A 27350-nucleotide genomic window follows, 5' to 3' on the forward strand; every position below is an offset into this window, starting at 1 on the left:
CTTCACCGGTAGAATCCTCCAAGAGGTTTTAGTGAGAGTAAAGCAAAAAGTCATTGTTCACCAAACAGTGTTGTCAAGGGCATATGTCAAATGTCGATATTAGTCAGCCAGTGTTCTTAAAGCCTACCCAAGACTGGGAACTCTACAAAGACCCTAAGGAATGCTTCCCTCCTCGGCTGCTGCCCTCCCATGCTAACTGGCAATTCAGTGATATGTAAAGTCATGTACTTAATTTTACCCCAGCATTTTCTAAAAGGGATATAAAGAGGTCTTTATAAAGTGCAAACATGTAAAAAAATTTCATGAAATAGAAAATGCAGCTTCTTCATAGAAGAAACTAAGTTCGAATCCCAGCTCTTGCAGCCACCAGCAACACAAACCTGGGCAGACTACTTATCCCCATGTCACAGGCAAGCTAATGAAACCCAGGGCCGTTAACACCAACCTGAGTGGGCATGCTGTACCGACGCCGTGTATGTGCCTGACAGAGCACCCACCCCCTTGTAAACATCAGCAACTCCTTGGTTTCCTTCATCACATGGATATTAATGCAGCTGCGCTCACTGATCATCAAAATTAGCTATGAGCTTTCTGGCAACAAAAGCAGAAAAGGAAATGGGATAAATGTCAGAACTGATATTAAAAGGAAGAAGCTTGGGGCGCCTGGGTGGCTCAGTCGGTTAAGCGTCCGACTCTTGATTTCGGCTCAGGTCGTGATCTTGGGGTCCTGAGATCAGCTCGGAGTCTGAGATTCTTTCTCTCTCTCTCTCTGCCCCTCCCCCTGCTCTTGCTTGCTCTAAATAAATAAATAAATAAAATCTTAAAAGGAAGCAGCTTACCAGTTCTTCTGGTGAAATTTTTTCCCCTAAAAATACATAGTAAAATCTCTCCCTAATGGCTCCTTTAAGCAGGGAAATTAAACAATATTAATGGACAATAATTATTCTTCATTAGAAGGTTTGAGAGTGATGGAAATCTTTTTTTTTTTTCTTTCATAGTTGTTTCTTTAATCAACTATCTAGCATTATGCCAGAAAAGTGACTGCATGGGAACAGACCAATGTGGTCCTCACAAAGCTTTAAGAACCTACCTGGTTGCCTCCAGTGTCAGGCTGGAGGCTAGCAGAGTGAAGGCGGTAACTCCGTGCGCCTGGTCCCAGGGACTCATTCCGTATGTTGGAGCAACACCAGGGTCGGTCCAGACACAAAGAGAGCTTAACAACCAAAGACTCCCCCACTTTCAGGGTACAGCGTGAGCCAGGTGCAAACGCTTGAACACTGAACCACTAAACTGCGTACAGATAAAGGACTAACGCACTCGTTGTGTGGACAGTAAAGCCTCGGTCAGGGAACCTGTGCATTGAGGATCTACGTCACCTCTTCCCGTCATTGGAGAAGGCTGGACAAAAGAGGTAGAACTTCAATCACTTAGTGAGGACAACCCTCGGCCAGTTGGTAAAGACAGGAAACAGGGAAACAATTTTAAAGCTCACTTTCCATGAAAGGCTTTGAAGCTTTGCGCTGGGGTTGAGCAGAGCGTGCTGGGTCTACACCACGGTAAAGGCTCCATGGTGCAGCAGACAAGTAATACCGGGCGTCTGCAACGGTGGGATCCACACTTACCTTGAAAATTATTCGCTGCAGACTTTTTTTAAAGCAAATATTAAATGCAACATCAATGCAGAAAAAAATTAAAAAGCTAGTAATAGAGCTGTGCTGGCACAAACAGGGATCGGCAGAGACCACCCACCGGAGCACTGTTTCTCACTCTCCACGGTGCTGGAGAGAGACTTCAGTGCAACCCCGAGGGACCTGAAAAAGCAGAACTGAAGGACCACCATCCAGCTTAACTCACTCCCAAACATTCTCTTCTAGAATGGGGGTCCTCACACACTGAAGTATACAGATGTACTCTTAAAGTTTTTTAAGTAAAAAATAAAGCATTTAAAAATATTTTATTAAAAATAAAAAAAAATCTTCTGGGCTCTCAATAGTGAGAGCACCGTATTATGTAGCAAATCTTTTGTTTTACGTTTAGGGACAAAACAATTGGTTCTAAATTGTTTTAATACTTGGTGTAATGGCTATATTAGGTGAAAAAATTCTTCACCAGTTACACTGATTCAAGAAGAACCATATTCTCAGCCTCATTTATTAAATCGTCATATTAATTTTTAAAAAATTTCTTCTGCTCATGGTAAGGTCTTCGTTGAAATTCTGCTGATAAATCGCCATCTTCCCTGACATCAATCACTTGTTTATGAAGACTAATCAGAAGTTGCTGTGTTTTTGTATTTTTAACAAGAGTCTTAAAAACAAAATCTATTGAAGGCGAGTTAGTTTCTCACTCTTTCTAAACATCACCTTTACTTTGAAGGACAAAGTAATGTGCTGACGTGCCATCACAGAAAAGGGTCAGCAAATCTGGGACATTCTTACTTTTTAATAAAAGGAAAATGTGTGACTTTTCATGAGGTAACCAGTGTACTCCAACGTGGTTCAAAAGATTTTCATGATTATTCCTCATCTCATTGCAAAGTATTAAAAGGATTCTACTATTTGAGAGACTTGCTTTATTAAAGTAACCACACTGATGGTACCCGGCTATGAAGTGCAGGACGTGAACTGCAGCGCTTTGCAGCCCCTTGAAAGTACAACAACCGGTGTGATGCTGGTTTCCTCCCACACGCCAGTGGCTGAGGCTCTGCACTCCCCAGTATTCCTAACAGGGCAATCAAGGATTCAGGGGGGCAACAATTTCGGCTATTGTGCACTGAGGCACCCAGAGAAGTGGCAGCCAACTCACACGGCAGACTCAACATCTGTTAGACACCACGTGAACCACAAGCTCTGATCGTTCAGTTTCTGCAAGTGACAGCAGGACATTCCTTCAAGGACATTGTATCTTTGCAAAGGTGGGTTTTCAGCAACAAAAGGCGAGCACCAGGTGAAAAATCAATGTGGAATGGGAAAAGAGGTGGCAGTGAGAGAGGCTGGGCACTGCCCAGCCCGGACCCACATCCTACAGCAAATATTTGGCAATGTTTAAAAATGAAATAGAAATAGTTATTCTTTCCATTTAAAGGTATTACTTTTTCAAACAGCTACTAGGTTGTGAGGACAAAAAGATTTAAGTTGGTGAGACTTACTTATTTAATAATGGAGCAAGTTAGGTATCGCCAGGGGCACTAAGAAAATGCTACTTGGGTCCCGAGGGCCATGGGAGCCTACAGTACTGCAGGGGAAGTGTGTGAGGAGTAGTGGGAAACACGGGGCGGGGACCAGGAGAGCCGTGCTCCAGCCCCAACTTCGCCGTCAACCCCCAAACACTCCTCCAGTTACCCGACCATCGGCAAACCAAACACTATGGGCAGGCGCTCACTGGAGGCCCCAGCTTCGAGGCACTGCAGCTGGCCTGCTCTAAAGGCTTCGCGCTCTCCTCCAGGCTGGACCTCCTGCCCATCGTGGGGGGGCCCGTGTCCCTGACGAATCCGTAACTTTCCCAGTTCACGCCAAGTACTGTGCTAGGTGCCGAAAAGAGAAACTGAGGTACCGTTTTCAGTGATGCTCAAAAGGCAGACACTGAGGTGGCTGACTCATCTGACCAAATAAGCAGAGTTAATTTGTGCAACAACTCCCATTTCAGAATCTACAAAGATAACAGTAGGTATGATCATTCAGATGGCCATTTCAGGTCCTTTTCAAATTTTTTTGGAATATCAGATGTTTGTGCCTTATTTACAAAACCATACTATCTCTGAGTAGTTGTTTGGTTACTAAATATTTTGGTTTAGTGCCCTAAAGAAACCATTTGGGAATCCTCTGGGAAACTGAAGAACTGTTTTTATGAGGAAAGCTCGTAAGTTTCAAATAATGACTTGCTTAAAAATGTAGTATACTTATGCATGTATGCGATTTCCTGAACAATTCACCATTTCAACTGTTTCAAGGGCCTTTCCAGAATGGTCTAGGACAGCAGAGGTGCCCGATCTTCTCCAAGCACTCTGTTCTTTGTTTGTTTCTACTAAGTGAGAACGCTCTGTTACTTTAGCGTGCATAAATCTTAAATCCAACAGGTAGAAATCATGGAGTCTCTTGCTTTGGTTAAAGAAAATAATAACAACCAGGAACAGAAAAATCCCAATTTCCCATTTTCACAAACTGACCTTATAGGAAACAGTTGATTCACTTATCTGCCCCATACTCATATTTCCTGGGTGATGATTCACCACAGGGTACAAGTTCAAAGTGACAGTTTATTTTGGAAGCAATCAGTGTACATAAGGCTATAATAGTAACACAAGATGATATAGTCTAATATCAAAACAAAACAGTACCCTTATTATTGACAGAATATGCAGATACACAAGAAATCCTGAACACTGACAAAAGCAGTTACAGATACTAACAGAAAAGATGGAATAAAGGATATGTAATTTATTCTAAAATGATTATTAAGTAACATTTTCCATTAAAACAATGCAGTGGGGAGTGACAGGGGCACTTTTGTCTAATAAGAATATATTTTCTCTCAAAGCATTCAGGCTTTTTTAAAAAGATACGAATTGGGGGATAGAAGGGGTGTACACGTGGGCAGTGGTGGGCTGAGAAAAAAATGGGAAGGAGGGTATCGAGGGAATTAGATTCCAGAGATTCCTGAGGAGGAAGGGGAGTCAGTGTAGGTATTTAAATGGCTATTACATTCATTAGAAATACATGAATCTTGCCACGGCAAAAGTGGTTAAGTCATGAAATCCACAGTAAAACATTACTGTTTCCTCTGCAACAGATCCCATAAACTCAGGGGGTACTGGGGGCTTCCTGTCTCCTTCCCCTCCTGAGACATTAAGGACACAAATCTGCATCAGCAAGTCTACTGACAAAAATGTTTAAACAGCTTGCATCTCAGAAAAGCATGAACTTGCTGGCAGAAACAGGGGTCAGCCGGTTGTCTTCCGCCCGCACAGGAGTAGGGGGGAGGAGGCAAAGTTGTCTGTGAAAAACAGGCTACTTCCACAGACCTCTGGAAAGAGACCCTTTGCAGAACGGACATCTGTCAGATACACTGCAGTTCTCAAAAACAAAGTTTCTGATTTGTCTTAGAACTCAGGCAGGACAGGTGAGCACAAGGGAAATCTTTTATGACACTGGGGAACACTGGTCCACTAGCTTTGGCCAGCCAGGTTGGGCTTTTAGTTTAAGTGGTAAAGCATGAGTCACAGCCTGACTTAACCCACTGTATGTCCTGGAGGTACGGAAAAGATCTACTGAGATAATTAATTCATTGAGGGGATGAGTAAGAGAACATTTTTATTTCTTGCCATGGCAGTCCTCCCCGACCTCTAAGCCAGTAACGTGGAAATGTGCCCATCCCACCCCATCGGTCTCTCCCAACACACCATTCCCACCCACTATTCTCAGGTCTGTGCGGACAAACACTGGCGGACACAGTTGTTGTTCAAGGGTACCTACTCCAAGTTTTCAATAAAATCGCCGAGAGTGGTAATTCCTAACAGTATTTATTAACCACCTATATGACCAGCACTACTTTGTTTGCTTAAGTTAACTACTTTGGAATCCCACAGTTTGAAGAGCATGTCCAAACAAATTAGGTTTTTCACTAGTAACAAGTACCATTATCCTTTTTAACCCTTTAAATTTAAGGGCAACTGAAAGCAAAAACACTGGAGTCCAGCTATGATCTTTCTTGAGGGTGAGATTCGAGATCGGGGAAAAGGCTTTCTGAGTAGAAAAATAAGAGCTGTAAAAGAAAAGGAGGCTGGAGTTGATGCTATAAACACCCTCTCGCCCTGATATACACAAACCTCACATAAAAACTTACTTGCCAATATTTTCAGGCAGGGACTGCAGTGAGATGTCATTTACGGAAAGACACGTCAAATTCTGTAATTCAGGAAAGCTTTCCGGCAATCTGCAACAGCAATGACAACAAAGTGTTGTTAATTGAAAACGAAAAGTGCGTGTACGGTGTATACGGGACATAAATGTGATGATTCCTCCCATATGCTAATTGAAATAACCTCCTAAAAATCACAGTATAAAGGCATGTTTGCCTTGTCTTCCTAGACAGAAGACATCGATAAGGAAAAAAAACAAGGCTTGGTTTACCTAGAAGTACAGGGGCATGATAAATGCTTGGTGGGGTGATCCAGAAATAATTACAGAGGAAAAGATACGCAAGCTCTCAGAATAAAGGGAAAAAAAAAATGCTGTGGCACTGCCCAGTGCCTCATGAAAGAAACAGATAAAACAGCTGCTGCAGCTGAAAGTGCCTATGAGGGAGAACATTTTATTGATTAGCAGAAAATAAAGAGAAAGTTTAGCCCAGAAGATTATAACAAAACACAGGACAGCAGCTTAATAATCTTTTTTCCTCTATATTATAATACCCAGGGCAAAGCTATGGATTACTGAGAATTGATCAATTGACAGCAATTGCTGCTTTCTTAATACTTTTGTTTTAACTCGATTTAAGATGCCAGTCACTTGAGATAATTCTATGTTTCACTATGTTCCACACAAAAGGAAATTTTTTTATACTTCCCTTAAACTCTACTGAAGAGTGAGGTTTCAAAATAAAAGTATTCAAAAACTTACCAAGAAAGTTCACTTTCAGTATTTCTATGGTTACCTCCAGTTACGGAGGAAAAAGAAAACTAAAGTTAAAAAGATCTCATTGCATCTAAAATGCCAAAGGTCCTTATACGTAAATCTGCTGATATAGACAACAGAACACATGACTCATTTTTTTGGGGGGGGGAGGCATGGGGAGGGAGGACTTCTTTCCTTAGTGATAGTCTCTATACATTAGAATCTTTCATTTTTTTCCTCTTTCTAGCAAATTCTAGGTTACTGTTTGACATAAAATATAGGTAATTCCAAACTTCAAAAGTAAATCCAGGCCCTGCAAGATGAGAGTTCTAGGATTTTATTATGACTGAGATACATTCTCAGGAATGGTTTCGACAAAGTTGAAACCTCTTCCATAGCGTTAACAGAGGTTAAGATTGTTTATTTATACTTAAAAAGATGCAACTTTATCTGCTGCCTGAGTTTCTACCTAAAGCACATATCATTTTATAATTTGTAAAACTAGCTAAAATGATCTTAAATATAAGGAAAATGTATTTTGAAATGGCTGACTTCCTTTTTTATTGGCTGTCAGCATTAAGAGCCAAACTGGTGTGTGTGAGAAGGAAGCAGACTTTGGGCTAGGGGAAGGGAATTCTAGTCCGAGCTGCCACTGAGAGGCCACATCATCTCAGAAGGCCATTTAATCTCTCAGCCTCGTTTCTTCAGCCATAAAATAAGTAGGGCCGACTCAATAATTTTTCAGGTCCTTTCACCTTATAGATAAGTCGTCGCAATTCTTAAAGGACTGCACCTGCCAAATCCAAAAGGCTTTACTTTAAGAAACCTCCCATATGTCAGGCCAGGATAAAAACTGAGTAAAGCCTCCTACAATGTGGGTGTGTTCTGGTCCAGGGAGTTTTGAGATAATGCTAAAGTCATGTGTCAGCAGGCATTAGAAAAGGAAAACTAAAGAGGTAGAAAAGGGGATTAAGCAATTGAATGGCTAAAAAAAAAAAGAAAGAAAGAAAAAAAAACCTCCAGGGCAGCATAATGAGTATTTCCCAGCTGCCTAACCCTACAAGCTGCCTTAAGGATAAATAGCTTAGTTCAGTTCAACAAACACTTAACGGAGTGTTTACTCCATTCCAGAAATTAAGGGAGAGCTGGAGATAAAATGATAAACAATAGAGGAATATAAGTTAACTTTCTCAGTTTAATTGGGGAGTCTTGGTCAAAGCGATAATTTAAATGTAAATTTCAAGTGTTAATGAAAAAAATGTTCTACGCATAGAACATTTCAGAAGCCCAGCAGAGGGGACTCTGGGGAGTAAGTAAAGGCTTCCCAAAGAAATGTCATGCTGAATATACACCTTACAGGAGTGCAGAGAGACCAGAGAGTGAAACAAATGACCTATGAGCACTTTCTAACAGTCGAGCATGACGTCTGACACAGGCAACCGGGGGCAATGAACGTGGAAAGACAGGCCAAGTTCAGATCTCAGGCAGGGGCGGCTACATAGCACCCGGAGGAGCAGGGACTTTACCTCATAGGAACAGGGAGGTACAGAAAGGTTTGAAGAAGAGGGACAATTGTAGGGATGATGGTTAAGAAAGAAGACAAGACCTGAGGGCAGCTATGAGTTAGAGCTTACTAGATTTACTATTTTTCATAAAAACAGAGGTTATTAGTAACACAGTCACTGAAATTCAAAAGAGGAAAATCAAAAATATTTTTTAAAACATATTTACTTCTTAAAAATAGCAGATATGGGGAAAACAACACTAAACAGACATTCCCTGGCACTCCATACCCAGAAAGACCCAAGCAATGGGTGATACGTATCTCAAATTTTAACCTCATCTCAATTTTCCTATATATTTAAAAAAAAAAAAAAAAAAAGAACAGAAGGGAAGAGGGAAGGGTACCTTTCTTCTGAGGTTGCTTACAGAGTCTAGAAATCATGATATGGACCCACCTGGCCTAGAGACGCCTCTAGGACTTTTCCTGGGGACTGCGTCTGCATTGCCAGGTGTGCAACAATTCAGGTAACCTGGTAATACAGGTGCCTGGAAGCCAGTGATCAGTGGCCTCATGACTCAGCCAGGAGCCAGGAGGGCTCACAACAGTGCCACGCAGCTACGCCCAGGCAGCGTGCTGTGTCATACTAGAAGGAGCAAGCCCAGAATCAGTAGTAAGACAGGGACAGGGGGCTCTACGTGGAGGAAGAATCCCAAAGAAATACTCACAGTTACTGCTAAAGTAAGGAAACAGTGGTGTGGGCAGAGTTTTTGTTTGTTTGTTTGTTTGTTTTAAAGGGCGAGCTGGAGGACAGTTATAGACAGTTATAGACAGTTTCATTACTAGAGTGGAAAAAAACATCCCTTATTAGGACTTCTCCTTGGATAACTAGAGGGTAAGTTCTCTGGGAGTTTAGAACTCAGTCTTATCCCACAAGACAAGATAAGCAATAGGGGATTTATGAACTACTTCAGTGCTTCACACGGCTTCAGAAATGTAGTCCTCATTCCTGTTTTGTATACTCCACAGTGCCTCCCTTCATCCCCTACCAATATTCTTTCAATGTTCCATCAATAGCACAAGTGTGCCTTTCACTGCACAGTGTGATTTATAAATAAGTATCTGTGAAGGTCAATCATCCTTGATAGAGACAACCATCCATCTAGGTACCCCCACAATGTGTGACCAGGTTGTGTTCATGGCTTGGTTCTCAAAAAGGATATCCTCAGTACTATAGACAGCAAAGCAAGCAGAAAGGTTACCTAGTCAGTGGGTTTCCGCTGAAGTCAGCTATCTGTAGTGCTTTACAGAATGAGATGCTTTCTGGAATTTCAGGAATATCTGTAGGAGCAAAGAAAACATCTATCATTTACCACCATTGTTAATACTTTTCACCATCCTCAAGATGGACCACAAGAGTCACAAGAGAATATCTAGTAAACTACCTCTATTCAAATGTGGCATGGATTTCTAAAGTATTTTTCTACATTTATTTTATATTTGCTTTCCTAATAGAAGATACATTCTTAGTAGAAGCACATTAAAGAAAAAGTATTAAAAAGCCAACACACATGGATGGACCCTGAAGGCATTATGCCAAGTGAAATAAGTCAGAAAAAGACAAATAACGTAGGAACTTACTTACATGTGGAATCTTAAAAACAAACCCAAAAACAACACATGGGAAGGGATCAGACTTGTGGTTACCAGAGGGGGAAAAATTGGATGAAGGTGGTCAATGGTACAAACTTCCAGTTATAGGACGGATAAGTACTAGGGATATAATATGTACAACATGATGACTATAGCTAACCCTGCTCTATAGTATATTTGAATATTGGTAGAGGAGTAAATCCTATGGGTTCTCATCACAAAGAGAAAATTTCTTTTCCTTTCTTTCTTTTCTTTTTATTGTATCTATATGAAATGATGGATGTTAGCTGAATCTGTTGTGGTAATCATTTCATGATATATGTAAATCAAACCATCATACTCTACACCTTCAACTTATATAGTGATGAATGTCAATTATTTCTCAAGAAAAAGTGGGAAAAAAAACCCCCACCACCATCAAGTCCCATCACCCAATCAAAAGTCACTGATGGTATTCTGTCATAATTCCCATTAAGCTATTTTTCCTTACATTTTCACAGTTGTATCAGTACACAGTATTCTAGAGTATGCATTTTAAAATTATGGGCTTTCTTCTTCTTGGTATAAATATAACAATTTGGAAAATACACAAAAGTCCAAAGAAGAAAATAAAAACCACCAACATTTCCATCGGCTAGAGACGATGATCTACTCTGATGTATTTTTTTCATTGCCATCATACACATGCACACAGTGTATATAAATAGATTATATTTCAAAATACTAGATTCATGATGATTTGGGTTTTTTTCACTGTACATTATTTTAGAAACTTTTCCCCATCTTTATTTGTCCAGTTTACCATTTTTAATGGCAGAAAACCCACTGCATATATTTTCATACTTCATTTAATCAATCCCTCATTGTTAGACATTTAGGTTGTTTCCAAGTTCCTGATGTTATAATTATATTTATATCCATTTCTGATTATTTCCTTAGGCTAAGCTCCTAGAATTGTAATTACTGTGTCGAAGGCATTAACAACTCTACAGTCTTCGGTAAATACTATTAAATTGCCTTAGAGGAAGGCAAGTTATACCTGTTTATACTTCCATCAGCCTGAACAAGGTGCCTAATTCAACACTTCTCCTCCTCCTTTCTTTCTCTCATTTTAAAAACTGCCAATATTGGGCACCTGGGTGGCTCAGTCAGTTAAGCGTCTGACTCTTGATTTCAGCTTAGGTCATGATATCGAGGTGGTGAGATCGAGCCCTGCGTCGGGCTCCACACTGGGCATGCAGCCTGCTTAAGATTCTCTCTCTCCCACTCTCTGCCCCTCTCCCTACCCTGCTCTCTCTCTTAAAACAAACAAACAAACAAACAAAACCCTGCTAATATTATTGGTAAAAATAGTCTGGCAACATTTTGTTTTATATTCCTTTTATTACTAATATATTTTTTTTTTTACTGAATATTTTTATTTTTATTACTATTTTTCCCTATGTTTACTGGTCACTAAATATCATGATTTTGAAATGACCAAAATTGTTAAATTCCTCTTTCTCTTGGTACAAAACGTGGGGTTACAGCTTTTAGGGCTTTAAAGATTAATTTCATAGCATTTAATTTCAAGGATACATTTATTTTGGACATATTAACATTAAGAAGGCCTAAAATAGAAAAGGTTCTCCTGGTCCCATGCTGTTTCTTCTACTAGTTCTACAAATGCAAGCTGAGCCAAAACATACCTAATATTTCTCAGGTGGGGGTGGCAGGAAGAAGGGAGAAATAAGGGGGAAAATAGATGCCCTGGGCCAGCAACTGCAAAGTAATCAGAAGCTATATAAATGCTTTCAGTTCAAACTTAAAAGTCAAAATCATTTAAATTTGTGGTAACATTCTTGTTACAGTATTCTCTGCCTTGCACGGTCATATAAGGTAGTAAAGAACAAACATTATGACCCTCGTTTCATAAATATCATAGCTATATACACAGGCACACATACTCGAGTCCGGAATGGATTTTTAAAACACACAAATGTTTTAAATACAAACACACTGGGAGGCCCTTTTAGATGTATTACCTTACTTCATCTCAACATAAATTATTTTAACTTCCATTGTACAAAGTGGACAGTAAGCCTCAGAGAGATGAAATGGCTTCCTCATCATTACAGGCCTATTCCAACGAGTGCTTGAGCCTCCCATGCTGAGATCACAGCACCGTCATGCTTAAGAATGAATGAACACACATAAATCCATCACAGAACAAGCACGGCTCTCCAGGCAAGTGAGACAGTGATACGCCGTGGCCTGCCGTGGTCTGAAAGGTGCTGGTTGGCCTGTGCCCTCCACAACAGTCCCTCTTCTGCCACTACCTCAGGGCTTGGTGAGCAGTCTTTATAAGACTGAGGAAAGAGGTGCACATGTCACACCAGTTACCTCACAAGTGCCAAAGAAGATCAAGCCGGACACAGAAGTTACACAGCAACTTGTTGCTCTGTCCAAGACAAAAAAAAAAAAAGCAAGGAAACAGAGAAAGAGGAAAGGTATGTCTATTAGGTGCCCCTCTTAAATATTCTCCAGAGCACTAGAAACATCACTGAGGCTTGGGAAGATGGGTCTGTCAAGGGAACACATGAAAAGCAGCTGTGAGAAACTCTGGTCAGCGCTGGAATCTAGAGATCTGAGAGTAACAAAAGCAAATGCCAGAGAACAGCATAGCTGGACTCGGTCCACACAGAGCTGACAGAGAGGTCTGCTTCATAGGAAGGCATTCCCTCCTTAGGATAACCTGCTCATACACACAGGAGAAGTAGCAGATCAGCAAACAGAACACAGGCCTCCTGACTCCCAAGACCATTTCCTTCTACCATATGCACATTATGAACTTGAAGAAAAAGAATGTATCTGCTTGTACAAACAGAAGCTTTAGACAAGGGCAGCAATGGTGTGGTTTGAAGAGTCCTGAGTACTCATTTGCTTTAGGTTGCTAAAAATATTAGAATAAAAAACCGAGGAAGAAAAACATCTACTCATCCTTAAATACCCAGCTAAAATGTCATATCCTCAGGGACACCTTTCATGGGTCCCAAGATGAGGCTGGATTCCCCCCACTCTCAGTTTCTTCAGGCTTCACCTTTGTGAGATCTGTGACAGTTTTAATAATTTTGTTTGCAGTCAACCTCCCTTATTAAATTCTGTGTTCATTGCAAAGAAAAACTTTGTGGATCTTGTCTGTTGCTGTTTCCCTAAAGCTGACACAGTAGTGAGCTTAAGCAGTACACAGGTGTCAAATGAATGAATGAGAAGCTAATGTTACTAAGGCCCTATAAGAACAGTTGCTCTCTCATTTGGGTCATGAAATATCCCCATAAGGTTAGTATTATCTCCATTTTACTGGTAAGAAAACTGCTTAGTCCCAGATCTCTGACAAGAGGGAGTGTAAAGCTTGTAGGTTATTCCCAGTTGAAATCCCCTTTGATCCTTAAATGTTTTACTCAGGACAAATAGGAGGTTTGAGAGTAAAAATATGAAAAAATATATATAAATGCCAGCTTCTCAGTGAAACCTAGGCTGACCACCAACCTCATTAAAAAACTAATTTGAATCCTTTCCCCCATGCCAATTCTTACATTCAATTTCCAAATCCTTCTCATATTCTCCATCTTTTTCTGTCCACTCCTATTATCAACTTAGTTCAGACCTCAGTCATCTAGATGACTAGAATATCCTCTTAAATGGTCTCTCCCTGTATCCAATTTGTCCTCCATCAAATCCAAACAGCCACAAGAGCAATCTGCACCAGTTTTCTGCGTTTGCTAGTTTTATGCCAGAGGGCAAACTACTTAACCTACCTGTGCCTTAATTTCCTTATCTGTAAAATGGGTCATCAACAGATTTTTTTTTTTTAATTAATGCCAGCATATCATACCTTCAGTGCTACACAAGATCAGAGAAAAGAGAAAATTAGACAAAGGACACTTACATTTTGAACCAAATAAGTAAGAGCAGAGGAGAAAACCAGGCATGAATGGGACACTGAATGCAGCGAGGAGAGGGTAAGCCCTGGGAAAAGATTGTACATTATGAATTTCAGGATATCAATACGGGAGTATGTGGAGAGAAGGCTGAAGCGATCTCTTGATAACAGATTACCAAACGCCAGGTTGAGCTATTTACAATTAATTTGCTAGACAAGGAGTTTCCTCTTCTATAAAAAGGGGATTAATCACCTCCGGCTTAGGGCTGTCCCAAGGATAAAGAAGAGTAGCATGAATAAAAGCACATGGCACTCTGACCTCATTCATTAATATTTGAGGGAGATCAGTAGAGAGGACCACTGGTTTCCATTTAAGGCCAAATAATCTGAGGAAGAAGAGTAGCATTATTAATAGAGATGAGAGGATTTAGAGGGCTTTTGCCATTGTTGTAACTATCTGAGAAGCAGTAGCGATTAACTTCTGAAGAAACATCTATTTACATAAAAATATCAGAAATAATGAGATTTTCATCTACTCATTAAGGAATGTACCCCAAAACTTCTACTTGCCAACATCCACCTTAGTTCAAGTTTCCATATAAGGTAAAACAAAAGATTTTTCATCTACTCATTAAGGAATGTACCCCAAAACTTCTACTTGCTAACATCCACCTTAGTTCAAGCTTCCATATAAGGTAAAACAAAAGATTTTAATCATATTTTTCATTAATTCAAACTAGCTTTGTCTCATCTATGTCTAATAATAACAGCATAAAATTTGATATTTACAAAATGTCTGTGAATGATTATACAAGTACGTAATCTTTTCCCTACAACTTTCTTAAGATAACCTTTAATTTGGACCCACTCTAAGCCATCATTATTTCTGAATCAGAATTGCCTCCAATTAGTGAGATGTAATTGTACTTAAAAAATAGTGAATCAGTAATTTACTAATATGACCAATGCTACCGCCTGTATACAGGAAATGGATAATTACCCCTAAACTCTATCAGTGCAAAATATCTTCACCACCACCAGGCAGACAACAATCCTGGCATCATTAGCCCCCAGGGCTTCCAAGACAGACTACAGCTTTCAACACAGATATTATCGGTTAAATAGTGATTTAAAAAGACATCCCCTGCCCTTCCTGGCACTCATATTCTTTTCTGGACATCCATTTGTAACACGTCAAGCTGAGATTCTACCTTCCCCACTTCCCTGCCCCCACAAATACAGAGGCTTAGTCCACATTCTTCGGCGGGGATTGAGGGCTCTCTTCCCACATGCCCAGAATCCTCATGGTGGACCACACCCTTTCCTGAAAAGCTATCGCCATTTTGGGACCCCTCTTGTGATGGAGATAGATTGGACTGACGGACATCTCAGGTTCCCTCTAAGCATGTGTGAGTTTACAAACATCCAGGGCATTTCCTTTCATGGAGGACTGTGCATAGACCGCCTGTTTAGACGGTAGCCCCCGTCCATTGCACAAGTTCTTTCTGGATAAATCAATTACTTACTGGCATTTCTTGTTCTATATACATAGAATCTCTTTTCCTCCTGGGCTCAAGACCCATCTGAGGTCAGTAAGTGAGAATACTAGGTTCTCTCCACGGAGAGCACCATAAAACGCGATGCAAAACAAAAGTCTTAAGTATTTTGGTGGCTATTCTCTAGGATTATCTAATTCATGTTGACAGCATTTAGACATAGGAAGTTGAAGAAGACTAGGAATGCTTAAAGAAATCAAATGATGAGCCCCCCCCATTAATTTGGTTTTTTTTTGTAAAACTGCAAAGAATAACATTTTAAACTTCTGGGCCTATTACGTGGCAAGTGGGTAAGTTGAAATTTTATCTTTGAAAGTGGAGCAAGAGCTCTGTAAGCAATCATCTACACTTACTGCCTCAGCACGACTAGCTCCACAGCAAGGCGGCTGTGTTAGCTTTGTTAGTACAAGGTGCTAGCAAGGTCAGGGACCTGGATTCGGTCCAAGCGTGGGGCAGCCTCTTTCCCCGGTTCCGGCCGTGCTACACTCTGAGGACCCTTTGTGAAACTTGACTGAAAAAACAGCCATGGCTGTGGAGCCTGTACTGAGCACTTAAAAAAGTGTCATGCATGAATCTCTGCACTTGGCACAAATTAACTCCCGTAAGCCTTCATGATAACTAGGAAGGCTCCTGGGATCGCCTCCATTCTCTGGATGAGGAAGGGAGGCACGGCAGGGGGGACGGGCCTGGCCAGTAAGCAGGAGGGCCAGGCTTTGAACTTAGGCTTTCTCCCCGCAGAGTCTGTGCTCCTCACCGTAAACCTGTCTTGTCTCTAGAAAGAATGTGTGAGGTCAAGAGAAACCGCAAAACCCAACCCGACGGCCCCAAGCGTAGCAGAGCCTCTGAATCTTGAGAAACTCCATGGAAGTGCGCCATCCCATCTGACAGCTTAGGACAGCCTCAAACTTTTTGCTTCCCGAATTCTTCTGATTAAACAAAATCAAATACTCCATTTTCAAGATAACGTAATTAAAGATACCGAAGTAACAAAGAAGAAGCTTTAAATTTATCCTATGGTATGGCTAACCTTGAACAACTTTTGGTTATGACGCAGTATTGAAACTAAGTATAGTATTTGATTAAGAACATAATAGTAAAATGTTTCCTCATTATTTCTTGCTTAATGTAGCTCCCACCAGGCAAGAGAAAGAATTTAATCAGCACCACTGACAAAGAGGCAAATACAGTGTCACAAAATTTCTATTAAACTTTCCTTGAATCCCCTCAGACAGACTGGGCCTCCCACAGTGCCCAACACTTCTCTCTGTAAGCACTCTGCTCAAAGGCGATTAGCGATAAACTTTACTCAGTACCTTGCTTCCCCCTAGATGTGTCCTCACTAACTAGCTCAGGGGTCAGATCTACAATGTCTGCAGAGGCTTCCTAGCCTTTACCACAGCGTAGGTCTTTAACAGGCGGCCATTCAACAATACGTCCTTACTCACCGCACTGGGCCTGGATCAGAAGAGAGATCCCAGGGCCAGCATCCTCACTTAACATAGGTAAATGTCCACTGCTCTGAGCCTCGGGTCCCTCACAAAAGGGGTGTTCAGATTATCTGCCTCATCCACCAACCAGGGCCACTGAGAGGTAAAATGAGGTAATATACAGGATAACTTGGTAAAGTAAGGAAATGGAAAGGACTACAAGAGGGGAGAAAAAGGCAATTCTCCTCAAGTGGCACTGACTGGTTTTGAGTGTGGGTCGCTTTTTATATCAACTTGTGGAGTCTGTGGCATGTGTTTTCTTGCCTTCCTCTCATCCCCAACACGACACTTAGACTAGGGGGAAAAATGTCATCAAGAACTTCTGTCGAAAGACAAAAAACTGAGTGTTTAAAGAAGTCTTGGTTATTAGTATTCAGTCTTTTTTTTTTAATTTCTTTTTTTTTAAAGGTTTTATTTATCTGAGAGAGAGAGAGCAAGCACAAGTGTGGGGTAGAAGCAGAGGGAGAAGCAGACTCCCCGTTGACCAGGGAGCCCGACACGGGACTCAATCCCAGGACCCTGAGATCATGACCTGAGCTGAAGGCAGACACTTAATCGACTAAGCCACCCAGGCGCCCACTATTAGTATCCAATCTTAGACAAAGAATGATGTAACTGCATGAACTGTCAAGAATTTGAAGACAGTACCTCAATACGACATCACTGATGTTAAACCAAGTCAGAGACGAAGAAAAAATAATGCAGCATCAACAAATGGGACCATCACAAAGAAAGCCACCCTTGAACTGCCCTGCAGAGAAATAGGGGACAGAGGGAACCCTAACAGGAATGCAACAATTCACAAGCATGCACATGGACATCAGAGACGGCTAACCTTGCCTAAACTCTGCACCGACATTCAATAATCCACTTCAAGACTTGTTCAAGATGAACAACTGCCCGTCAGAGTTTAATTACATTTGTATTTCTAGTCTACAAAGGGAAAATGTGTAAGACGTGACCTACAGGTATTAACTGAATTTAAATAAGTGTTTTTTAAAAAAGAAAATGAGGGCCATGGCTCACCCTGGTCAGTGCTGAGCGGACACGCCCAGCTGGCCGCCATGGTGGTGCATGGACATATGCACACATGCACATACACACACATACACGAAGCCCTCCTTTCAACCATATAGACACTTTACATTTTCTAGCACAGTACTGCTACTTCCGATGAAGATCTGAAATTACTACCTGACAGCCTGGTACTCAGAGGAGCCTCTTTTGAAATTAGTCACCTAACAGCTGTTGTCACTGCCATCTTAGCCACAAGTGGAAAGTCAGGCACTCAGAGAAAAAGCTGGGGACAGGCTCAAGATCAGAAAAAGTGACAGTTATGGCTCTGAAAAAGAAGAACTCCTCCCCTCCAATTCCTGCTGTTCCACGTGATTGTCTCCAAATAAGAAGAGCCGCCATCCTTAGGGCCTATAATATACCAGGTCCTGCAAAGGGCATTTTGCATGCATCATCTCTAATCCTGACAACAAATCCTCAGACAGTAGTCCCATTAACAGATGCAGAAGCAGGCTTCGGAACATTAACTAGATTGTCCAAGATCGCTCTGCTGACTTGTAGGAAGAGCAGAGCTTTGAATTTCTAGTCCATCTGCCTCAGGGCTGAGGAAGCCCCAGAAGTAGCGGTTGAGGATCTGGACAGTCAGATCCCATCAGCTCCAAACATGCTGGAATAAGAGATGCCTGGGGAAATGAATATGGAGAGAAAGAGGAAGCAGAAACACAAGACTGCAATTCTGAGCTACCACTTGGCAGGCATTTCACACGCAAGTGGGGGTAGGTGCACAGTCCAAGAAGAAAGCAAGCAAGCAAGCGTGAACCTCCCGTTATGGGCAGGGGGCACCCAACAGGCAGACAGAAGAGAACTGTGGGGGCAGAGCTAAGAAGTCAGGGAGCACAGAGTGTCACCAAGAGGGGTGGTCCAAGTGACAACCAACAGGTAAGGAAGAGATAGACTTGGCTATTAGGAATTTGCTGTCACCTTCAAAAGGATACACACATGGTGGTTTGAGGGGAAGGCAAAGCACAAAGTGAGAAGCCAGTGTTATCCACTGCCTTCTGTGGAAAAAGAGAAGGGGAGTGTAAAAGCAATAGGGGCCAAATTCTAGTGAGAGACATAGTATTCCTAATTGGTAGACAAGGCAACTGGGGAGAAGGTGACAAGGTTTTCTGATCATGAAGCCAAATTTATGTATTTAAAAGGACTGTTGCCCTCTGTTTCATCAGAGATTATGTCTTGCCTGGAGGGTTGAAACCTCTTTGTCTTTTACTAAAATGACATTGATAGTTTCCCTTATCAAAATAAAGAGTTAGCAATCCTGTGTCACAATCCCATTAAAAAAAAAAATTATAACGCTCCATTAAAAATCTATAAGCCTGAGAACCTGGGGAAGTATGCCTTCAAAAAGCCTGGGGGAGAGAAAAGGGGTTTGTAGCTTGAGGGAGATACCAAGGTCAAGGGAGAAGTTCGTGTTAATGTGTTCTCGGTTCGATTTTTGTTGTAGTTTGGAAAATTTGTGGAGTGAGCAGGGAGGCAACAGATGTGGAGAAAGCTGTGGATTCCCATCTTTGCCCAGAAGGCAACAAGGAGGGCAGTGCTGGGAGGGAAGGGAGGCCTGGAGAGTGTGGACTTCAGAGCCAGGGCTATGAGGAAGGGACGGGAGAGGAGCCTGGGAGAAGGAAGGCCCATAAATGGAGAGCCGACTCAATGGGTGAGAGCCACTTATCCATAGCAGAGGCAAATGACAAAACCCCATGGTCCAGGCTCTTAAAAAGGAAACAAGGAGTCATAGTATGAAACATTCTCAGCAAAAAAATGAACCATGCATGTAGCAGGCAATGCTGCATTAGGGCAAAAAGGAAAATGGGAGGGTCATATTGAAGTTAGGGTCCTTATTATATCTAAAAACCATCGATCGAGACCTGGCCAAACACAGAATTCAAACACTACAAGTTATAAACAACTAGTGATGAACGGAACAAGCATGTAGAAAGGGATGCTGACAAGCTGTAGTAAAATACCGAATGGTGAGACTTTGGGCACACTCGGTACATCATATTGCTTCATTGAGAATTATTTACTACTTGGGTAAAACAAGGTTCTTGTGTGCCAAACAGTCTGGCTGATTAAGACAGTTTGAATGCTGTAATGCTGGTTGCCTGACTCGATCCTGCTTAAAAATATCTGGGATTGTCAAACAAGACTAAATATGAATGCATGATTCAAGTCTGCATTTGCTGCCACAGCTGTTCCTCTGGGTGTGCAGGGGGAAAAAAAAAATGCTAAATGGAAATTTTTTTCAAAGGCATCATCCCATTTATCATATTATTCCAACCACCACAGACTCACCCAGGCGGCCGCCAGCCTCGTAGACAAAGGCCTAATTCCTGCCTGAGCAGCCTTCCCCGTGTCTGTGAAGGCACAACGCAGAGCAGAAAGGCGGACGTGGGTCTCTCTGCACAGCGCCCCAGAGGGACCTTTGCCAAAGTTTTATTTTAGAGTCTCGGTAACTTGTGCTGCCAAAAAACTTTCCCAGCCCAGAAGGTTTTCACCCAATTCCAGCCACAATTACCAAAATAACCTTCACGCCTCAGCTTTTCCTCCCCAGCAGAGTTCTGGCTAAGCAAATACAAATATGTCTTGTGACACAAGATCCCGATGTGCAAATATAAAAACAAATCAACCAAAAAGTAAAAAAGAATTACAGAATGTTAGGTTTCATATAGAATAATGGGAAAGGAATAAAAACATGTGGACAGTTTGGCATTTCTTTTTACTTACCCTCCTCCCAGAACAAAATTCTGAATATTGCCTACTTAAACTTCTCGGTAACAGCAACTAAATACCAAAAACTAAAAAACTAAAAAAACAGTATTTGTATTCATCCATTCATTCAACATTCACTCAAAACTGCAGCTTATTTTAATTATTCCCATTTAAAATAGGAACAAAATTACAATGACTGGTATTTATGCATCAAAATTCTCTAGGGAAATTCTAAGTCTTCCAATGGATGAATGTTCTTGATCCAAAAAATTAAGTCTTCATCTCTGCCCCCAGTCTCCTCCATCTTCCCTGGACCACAAGACTCCCTCCCCTGAAGTGCAAATCAGGGCCTGTGGTCAGACCCCTCCTTTGCATGAATTCTATGGGCTTGCTCCCCTGTCTCATGTTACCTTTTTTTTTAAATATTTTATTTATTTATTTGACAGAGAGAGACGAGAGAGAGGGAACACAAGCAGGGGGAGAGGGAGAAGCAGGCTTCCTGTGGAGCAGGGAGCCCGATGTGGGGCTCCATCCCAGGACCCTGGGATCATGACCTGAGCTGAAGGCAGACGCTTACACCTGAACCACTCAGGCGCCCCTCATGTTACCTTTTTAAGTATACTTAATCTTTGCATGAGCATCTGTGACTCTTGTCAACTGAAATAAGCATCCTACTAAACTTGGTGTTCTCTTCTCACACCCCCACACCATGCACAGTGTTTGTGAATTGACAGACTCAACCACAGGCTAGAATGAGTCATTCAGACTCCTAAAATCACTCTGGGTAACACACAGAATAGATGAGAGGGTGCAGGGCTAGGAGTGAACAATGCAGTTCTCCAGAAGGGCAGGGAGAAGCCATGTGGCCCAAATAAACTAGCCAAAACACGGATTCTCAACTACTGTCACCAGCTCTTTCCGATGCACATCCCAACCCAGGTAACTAAAACCACTGAGTGCCCCAGAGCCTGGGGATTCTCAATTTCAGAGTACAATCACTGGGATCACTTACTTGGTGATAGCGTTGGCCCCCCTCCTAGCAACTGTTTCACCAGGTCTAGGGTCCAGGGAAGGAATCTGCCTTTTTAATGCAACACTCCTGGAGATTCAGATAAAGAGGGTCTTAAAGCTGCCTCTGAGAAACACTGAGGCATTTAACTTAATTGGTTCTCAGTCCTGACTGCATACCAGAACCACCTGGGGCCAATCATCACCTCAGATTCCAATAAATCGACCTGGGCTGGGATTAGGGCAGTACTTTAAAAAGGGCTGAATCTAGCATGCAGCCATGTTAGGAACCACTAATGATGAGGCCCTGGTCATTTTAGTGTGTATCTGACAATTACTCGTGGCTCCCATCCATAATTTACCTCCATAATAAAGCTATTTCTGCTCTTAGATTGAAGCAGAGCCAACATATAAAGACTCTGTGTGCTGAAGGCTGGGTTAGGTTGCCTCAAAGGGGACATAAAACAGCAACATAACAAGGGAAAGCTGTTTTGTTGTCCAGTGGAAGACGGGGAGAGGGTGGAAAGGGGGGACTGTTTGAATCTAATTGAACCACCTCCATCCCATTTTTAAGTAGAATAAATTTTTAAGAAATCCCTCTCCTTACCGGTACTACAAGTATACCTTTCCAAAAGTAGCCCTTTAAAAAAAAAAAGAGGTTAAACTAGAAAACAGAGTGCAAAAGGTATTCTGAAAAGGGCTCAAAAACATGTTTATATGATTCAAAGAAATACTGTAGAAAAAGAGCTTAACGGCTTAAAAATTACAAATTGGCAACTGACAGAAGAAAAGGTATGCTATTTATAATGCATTTAACTTCTTAAAAAGAAACATAGCAAAACTTACACGTTAAAATTGGTATTATCCCCCTAAAGTAGTCATCGTATGAGGCATGCATATAAATTCTGCTGGTACTGACACTTGCTAAATGTTCTGGAGCTCTTTCTTAGAGTTACAATGAGTGTTTCTTGTAATTCAATGTTTTGAGAAAATCTTGCAGAACCAATGCTGTTTCTATGAATTATGGAAAATTCAGTCCTGACCAGTATAAAATATACTGTGTTTCAGCTGAACATCACTCTGAAGATGATCTATTATGGCAAGTGTGGTTCTATTCTCATATCCTAAAGCAAGTCTCACAGGTCCCCCATCCAAAGTTTAGGACGAAAAGGGTTAGAAAGAAGGGGAAATGTTTGCTTTTTTTGCTGAAGGGTAATTCGAGTTCTTATAATAGACACTTGATTTTTGGACTGGTCAAAAATCATTTCCTGTACTTAAGCCATTATTCTGTGGATTTAATTGAAGGCAAGAAAGGTCAGATTGTAAAGACATCTGCTTAGCCTAAATGCTGTTTGGGATCTTGACCCCACCAGGAACTGTATAGGTTCTGTTAGGCTCCTAGCTCCAATTTAAATTTATATGAGTTTTCCTGTAGATTAAAATGCAAACTCCAGGGATCCTGCCCTGGAAATTCTGATTGCGCAGTCCTTATGTAAGGTGGAAATACGCCATTTTAACAAGGATTCTAATGGAGGCAGTCTCAAGCCCACCTGGAGAAACACCACTCCAAGTGAATGAAGACCATAATCTGAAGTCTAAATTTCTAGACAGAAGGAATACTTGATCTCACCATTCCTAAAAGCCCCTTCTTCTGTGGTCTGATGATCAGCAGGCCATTCTAATCTTCCCTTTCAAACCTGTAAGTACGGTTTTGCCCATACATTCGGAACACTGGCCTGTCATCTCTTGGACAGAATTATTCCTCTTGCTGCTATCTATGTGATAGCACTCCACTGCCTGACACAGACAGGATTTACAGTAAAAGTTTCCAAACTGCTTGAACTTAATGTGGAAGTTCAGATGTACTCCTTTTTAAGAACGTAAAATCCATTATAAATAGCTCACCTTCTAACTCCATGGGAAGTGCTAAGGTTGTCACCCCTGACAGTCATCTACCAGTTTCTGAATAGATTAATTTTATTCACATAATCAAAGAAATCGGCACCCTCAGGCTGGATAAAGGGACTACAGACCCTGTCCCTTGTCACGCAGTACCATCCATATAATAAGCACTCCTACAAATTAAAAGGTGACAAAAATAGGTGCTTTCCTCTCAGCCAGTGTCTCTCTGAAATTACAATGGAAGGAATGGAAGCAATGCTTGTAAGGGCTAAAGCCCAAGAGATTCACTCATTTGTTCACTTATACCTTCATCATTTGTTCCTTTAACCATTTACTTAAGGAACCACCTATGTGGCAGAAAGTAAGGTGAATACAAGAGGCACAGTCTTGGTCCACTGTGATCCATAATCCAGTGACTGAGAGAGGTTTCATAAAAATAAGCCCAATATTGTGTGACACCCAACACTGGCAACCTCAGCCAGGGCCGGGAGAGTCTGGAAGTAGAAAGGGCAGGTTGCTGACTTTCCCTTTACTTGCCTCTATCGAGTTTTTATAATGACCGTATACTGCTTTTATAATTTTTTTTAAAAAGTCGTAAGGAGAAGTAAACTTGGAAACACCAGGGGTACATGCAATTATTAAAGGGTCCTGGACAGAGAGAACTCTCCGTGGTCTTCAATACTTAATAGGTAATAACCAGGCTTAAAATGTCCAGAGTCCACTCTGGTCCTAGCCCTAGTTAATGACCTGACTCCAGGAGAAGAGTATCGGTGGCCGGTTACCCCCACCTTTTGCCTTCTCGGTCTGCTTCTCTGGCAGCAGCAAAGCCTGCATAGCTCATTCCCAAACATGTCCACATTACAACCAGAGGGTTATGAAATTCCTCCATTAATTATATCACAGTTAGCTGTCCAAGACATACAGCACCATCATGACTGCTCACGTCCCTGAGAACTGGCAGATCCAGCAGGAAACAGTGACTACTGCTGTTTCCTCCTGGAAATGGTGATTGTTGGTGTTTTTCAAGCCTTCCTCTGATCTCTCAGAGTCCAGGGAAAAGCATAAAACAACAAACGATGTGCACTGTAAACCACTTTTGACATCGCTTTTGTTGTCACAGATGACCTCCCAGATGCCAAAACCAATGGGAACTTTTCAGTCCATGTTTATTGACAGCTCCACCCCATTTTACCCTGCAGCCTTTCCGAATGTGCTTCCCTGCCTTTGGTCCCGCCTTTGGTGACTCTCCCATGTCTCATCAGTCCTTTCAGGAGGGTGCTTGCAAAGGTGCCGCCGTTCTACAGCCTGTGCCTATAGCTTCAGCCATGACGACAACTCCATCCATTCATCTGCAAGCTTTAGCTCCATCCCACAAGCTCAATCCCCTCTATGACACTTAATGTGATGACACCGCTCGCCATTCTCCTGCTGGGCCTTTTCTACAACGGTGCTGACAAATCCTTCTGCTGTTCCTTCTCAGAATCTTAGAGGGGGCCCTCTTCCTCTGCTTTCCCTGAAACTAATATTCTGCATGCTCATCCCCCCTTCCAACACCACATCCTCCCTCTCTCTGTGAGTGACCTCATTCATGCCCGTAGCTTCAACCATCACCTACACATGAATGACCCCCAAACATTCATCTCCTGCTCAAATTTCTCCCCCGAGCCTCAGACCCTTACACTCAGCTGCCTACTGAACCACCTCCATTCAGATATCGCAAAGCATTTCACCCTCCACATGCCCACAAATACACTCATCTTTCCCCTCCAGGCCTGAGCTCTCTTTAATGTCTCCCATCTCTTCTGCACTGGGAAGTGAGAATTCATCCTCTCCCTCACCCTACCCCTCCACATCCAGCAATCTTCCCACTTGTCACCCGCACCCCTGGTCTGGTACCTCCTTTTCTCCTGTTCCCCTCTCTGGTCTTTCCCTTGGCCTTCTGTATCCAGGCTGCTCTCCATCAACTCCATGTTCCTGCTAGTGCCAGGGTGAGATGTGAGCCACTCCCCTCCTGGAAATCATTTCACAGCTCCCCACAGCTTTCAAGAAAACATTCCTTAGCCATGCATACAGAACCTTCATGATCTCACTGCCATGCACTCCAGTAATACCTTGCATTTCCCAAATTCATCAGGCTATTTCAAACCCTCAGACCCACACTCGTGCCATTTTGTCTGCCCAGAAATATCCTTCCTGTACTTTATCTCTACCTGCTACTTGTTCCTCAGAGCTTGAGGGACATCCTTCCCAGGGGGAATCCTTCTTCATATCCCCTTCCCCAGGAATGATCAGAATGATCAAGACCCTCCCTCCCTAGACTCCTTCAGGCATCCTCTGAGATTTTCCACATAGTCCTGGTATCACAGATGGACTTGGTCCCTCCACTCTTGTACCCTAAATCCCTTGAGAGCCATCACTAAACCGACTTGCTATCTCTAGCTCCCAGCACGTAACTTACATACCTGGTGCTGGTTAAAAATTTAAGAAGTGACTAAAACTTATTCTAAAATTCTTTTCTTGCTCCAACCTACCTCATCTCAGTGAAACAAACATTCTAGCCAAGACTTCACGAGTGCTTGTTGTGCTTTTCATAATGAAATCTGATGCCTTTATTTAGAACATTTCTTTGAGCTTATCTCTTCCCATATGGGTCCCTAAGGAAGGTCAGAAGAGTTGGTAACACAGAAAAGAGGGATTTTGGAGATAAGATTAAATTCAATTGGCAGCAGGAAAGGGCTCCAGAGGACCAAAGCATCTGCTAAGAAAATGCCAAGCAGCTACAGGGAGGAGATCTCTCTGCCATGCTCCAATTAGTCAAAGCTGAAGGCTGACCAGTCCATGACAAAAGCCAAAGGCAGGGACCTTAATGTAAAGGAACAGCAACAGACACCTGTTCTCTCTAACTGCCAATGTGCAAAGGCCCTGAATAGACTGATGATTTAAAAGGTGTGTGAGGAGGCACAGAGCGAGTTGTGACTTCCTGATGCAAAGGTGCTCCCTGTAATTGTGATAAAGCACACGCCCATGGCATTTGACTCAACTTATGCCTAACTTCAGGCTGGCCCAGGCCCTTGCCATGCTGTGGCTCTTCAGTCCTAGTCAGTTAAACAGAGGCCGCTATGCAAATAGTCAGCTGAGGAAAGGAGAGATGCCAGTGACCCTCTCAGTCCCCTCCAGCGGTGAGCTGCCTCCCCCTCTTAGCTTAGGCCTCCCCTGCGACAGCTCAGTCCCCTCTGCCCCTCTGGTGTTAACTCAGGAATCCCTCCCGGCTCTGGGCTGCCTTTGTTTTGGACATATGTCAAGTTACCAGTGCTCGGTCCTCCCACTTTTGTCTAATTTGCTCAGACCCCCTTGTTCATCTTGACCCACTGCTCATCAGCCCAGGTGAATGGAATAAGGCCTATTCTTTAATACTTCACAAAACCATCAAACAAAAGTGGAACGACAAGGTTAAATACTTCAAGATATCAACTCTTAATGTGTAATGGTACTTGCACCAAGCACCTTCACAAGCAAAGTATATGTTAGGTAAATACAGAACTAATTGCTTCACAGTACCTTAAAAGCAGGTGAGCACATATGCTTGGTCTGCTTCTGCCCACATTCTTTCCGTATGTACCTCTGTAACTACATGGCCGTAGGAGCTACCTGTGCCTCCCTGACCTCTTTCAACACAAAAATCCCAAATCAGATAGAAACTTCCAAACTGCTTATTCACCTCCTCCTTCACTCTGTCTGTTCGGCTCTGAACTTACCACATCTGTCTGGAAATTCCCCTGTCCTGTCAGTTACTTACCTAACACCAATCCTACCTTTGAAACCTACAGCTTCCTGTTGTGTTAAAGTTACAGATCTGTTCATATTTTCTCCAGGAAGATAAGAAGGTAGGAGTTATTAATTAATCTGCCTTTTAAAACACTTAAGTATTTA

The 27350-nt window shown here is 42.1% G+C and overlaps 1 protein-coding gene across 1 annotated transcript in view; it reads right to left on the reverse strand.

Moving 5' to 3' along the window:
• LRRC1 (leucine rich repeat containing 1) overlaps nucleotides 1–27350 on the reverse strand; it is a 128362-nt gene that overhangs the window by 39967 nt on the left and 61045 nt on the right. Inside the window, exons 3-4 of the mRNA XM_078055231.1 lie at nucleotides 9375–9453; nucleotides 5842–5931 (exon numbers count right to left, since the gene is read on the reverse strand). Of these exons, the coding sequence (XP_077911357.1) occupies nucleotides 5842–5931; nucleotides 9375–9453 (169 nt within the window). The remainder of the gene's footprint in view (nucleotides 1–5841; nucleotides 5932–9374; nucleotides 9454–27350) is intronic.

The sequence above is a fragment of the Halichoerus grypus genome, chromosome 9, assembly GCF_964656455.1.
Source record: "Halichoerus grypus chromosome 9, mHalGry1.hap1.1, whole genome shotgun sequence".
Taxonomy (NCBI): Eukaryota; Metazoa; Chordata; class Mammalia; order Carnivora; family Phocidae; genus Halichoerus; species Halichoerus grypus.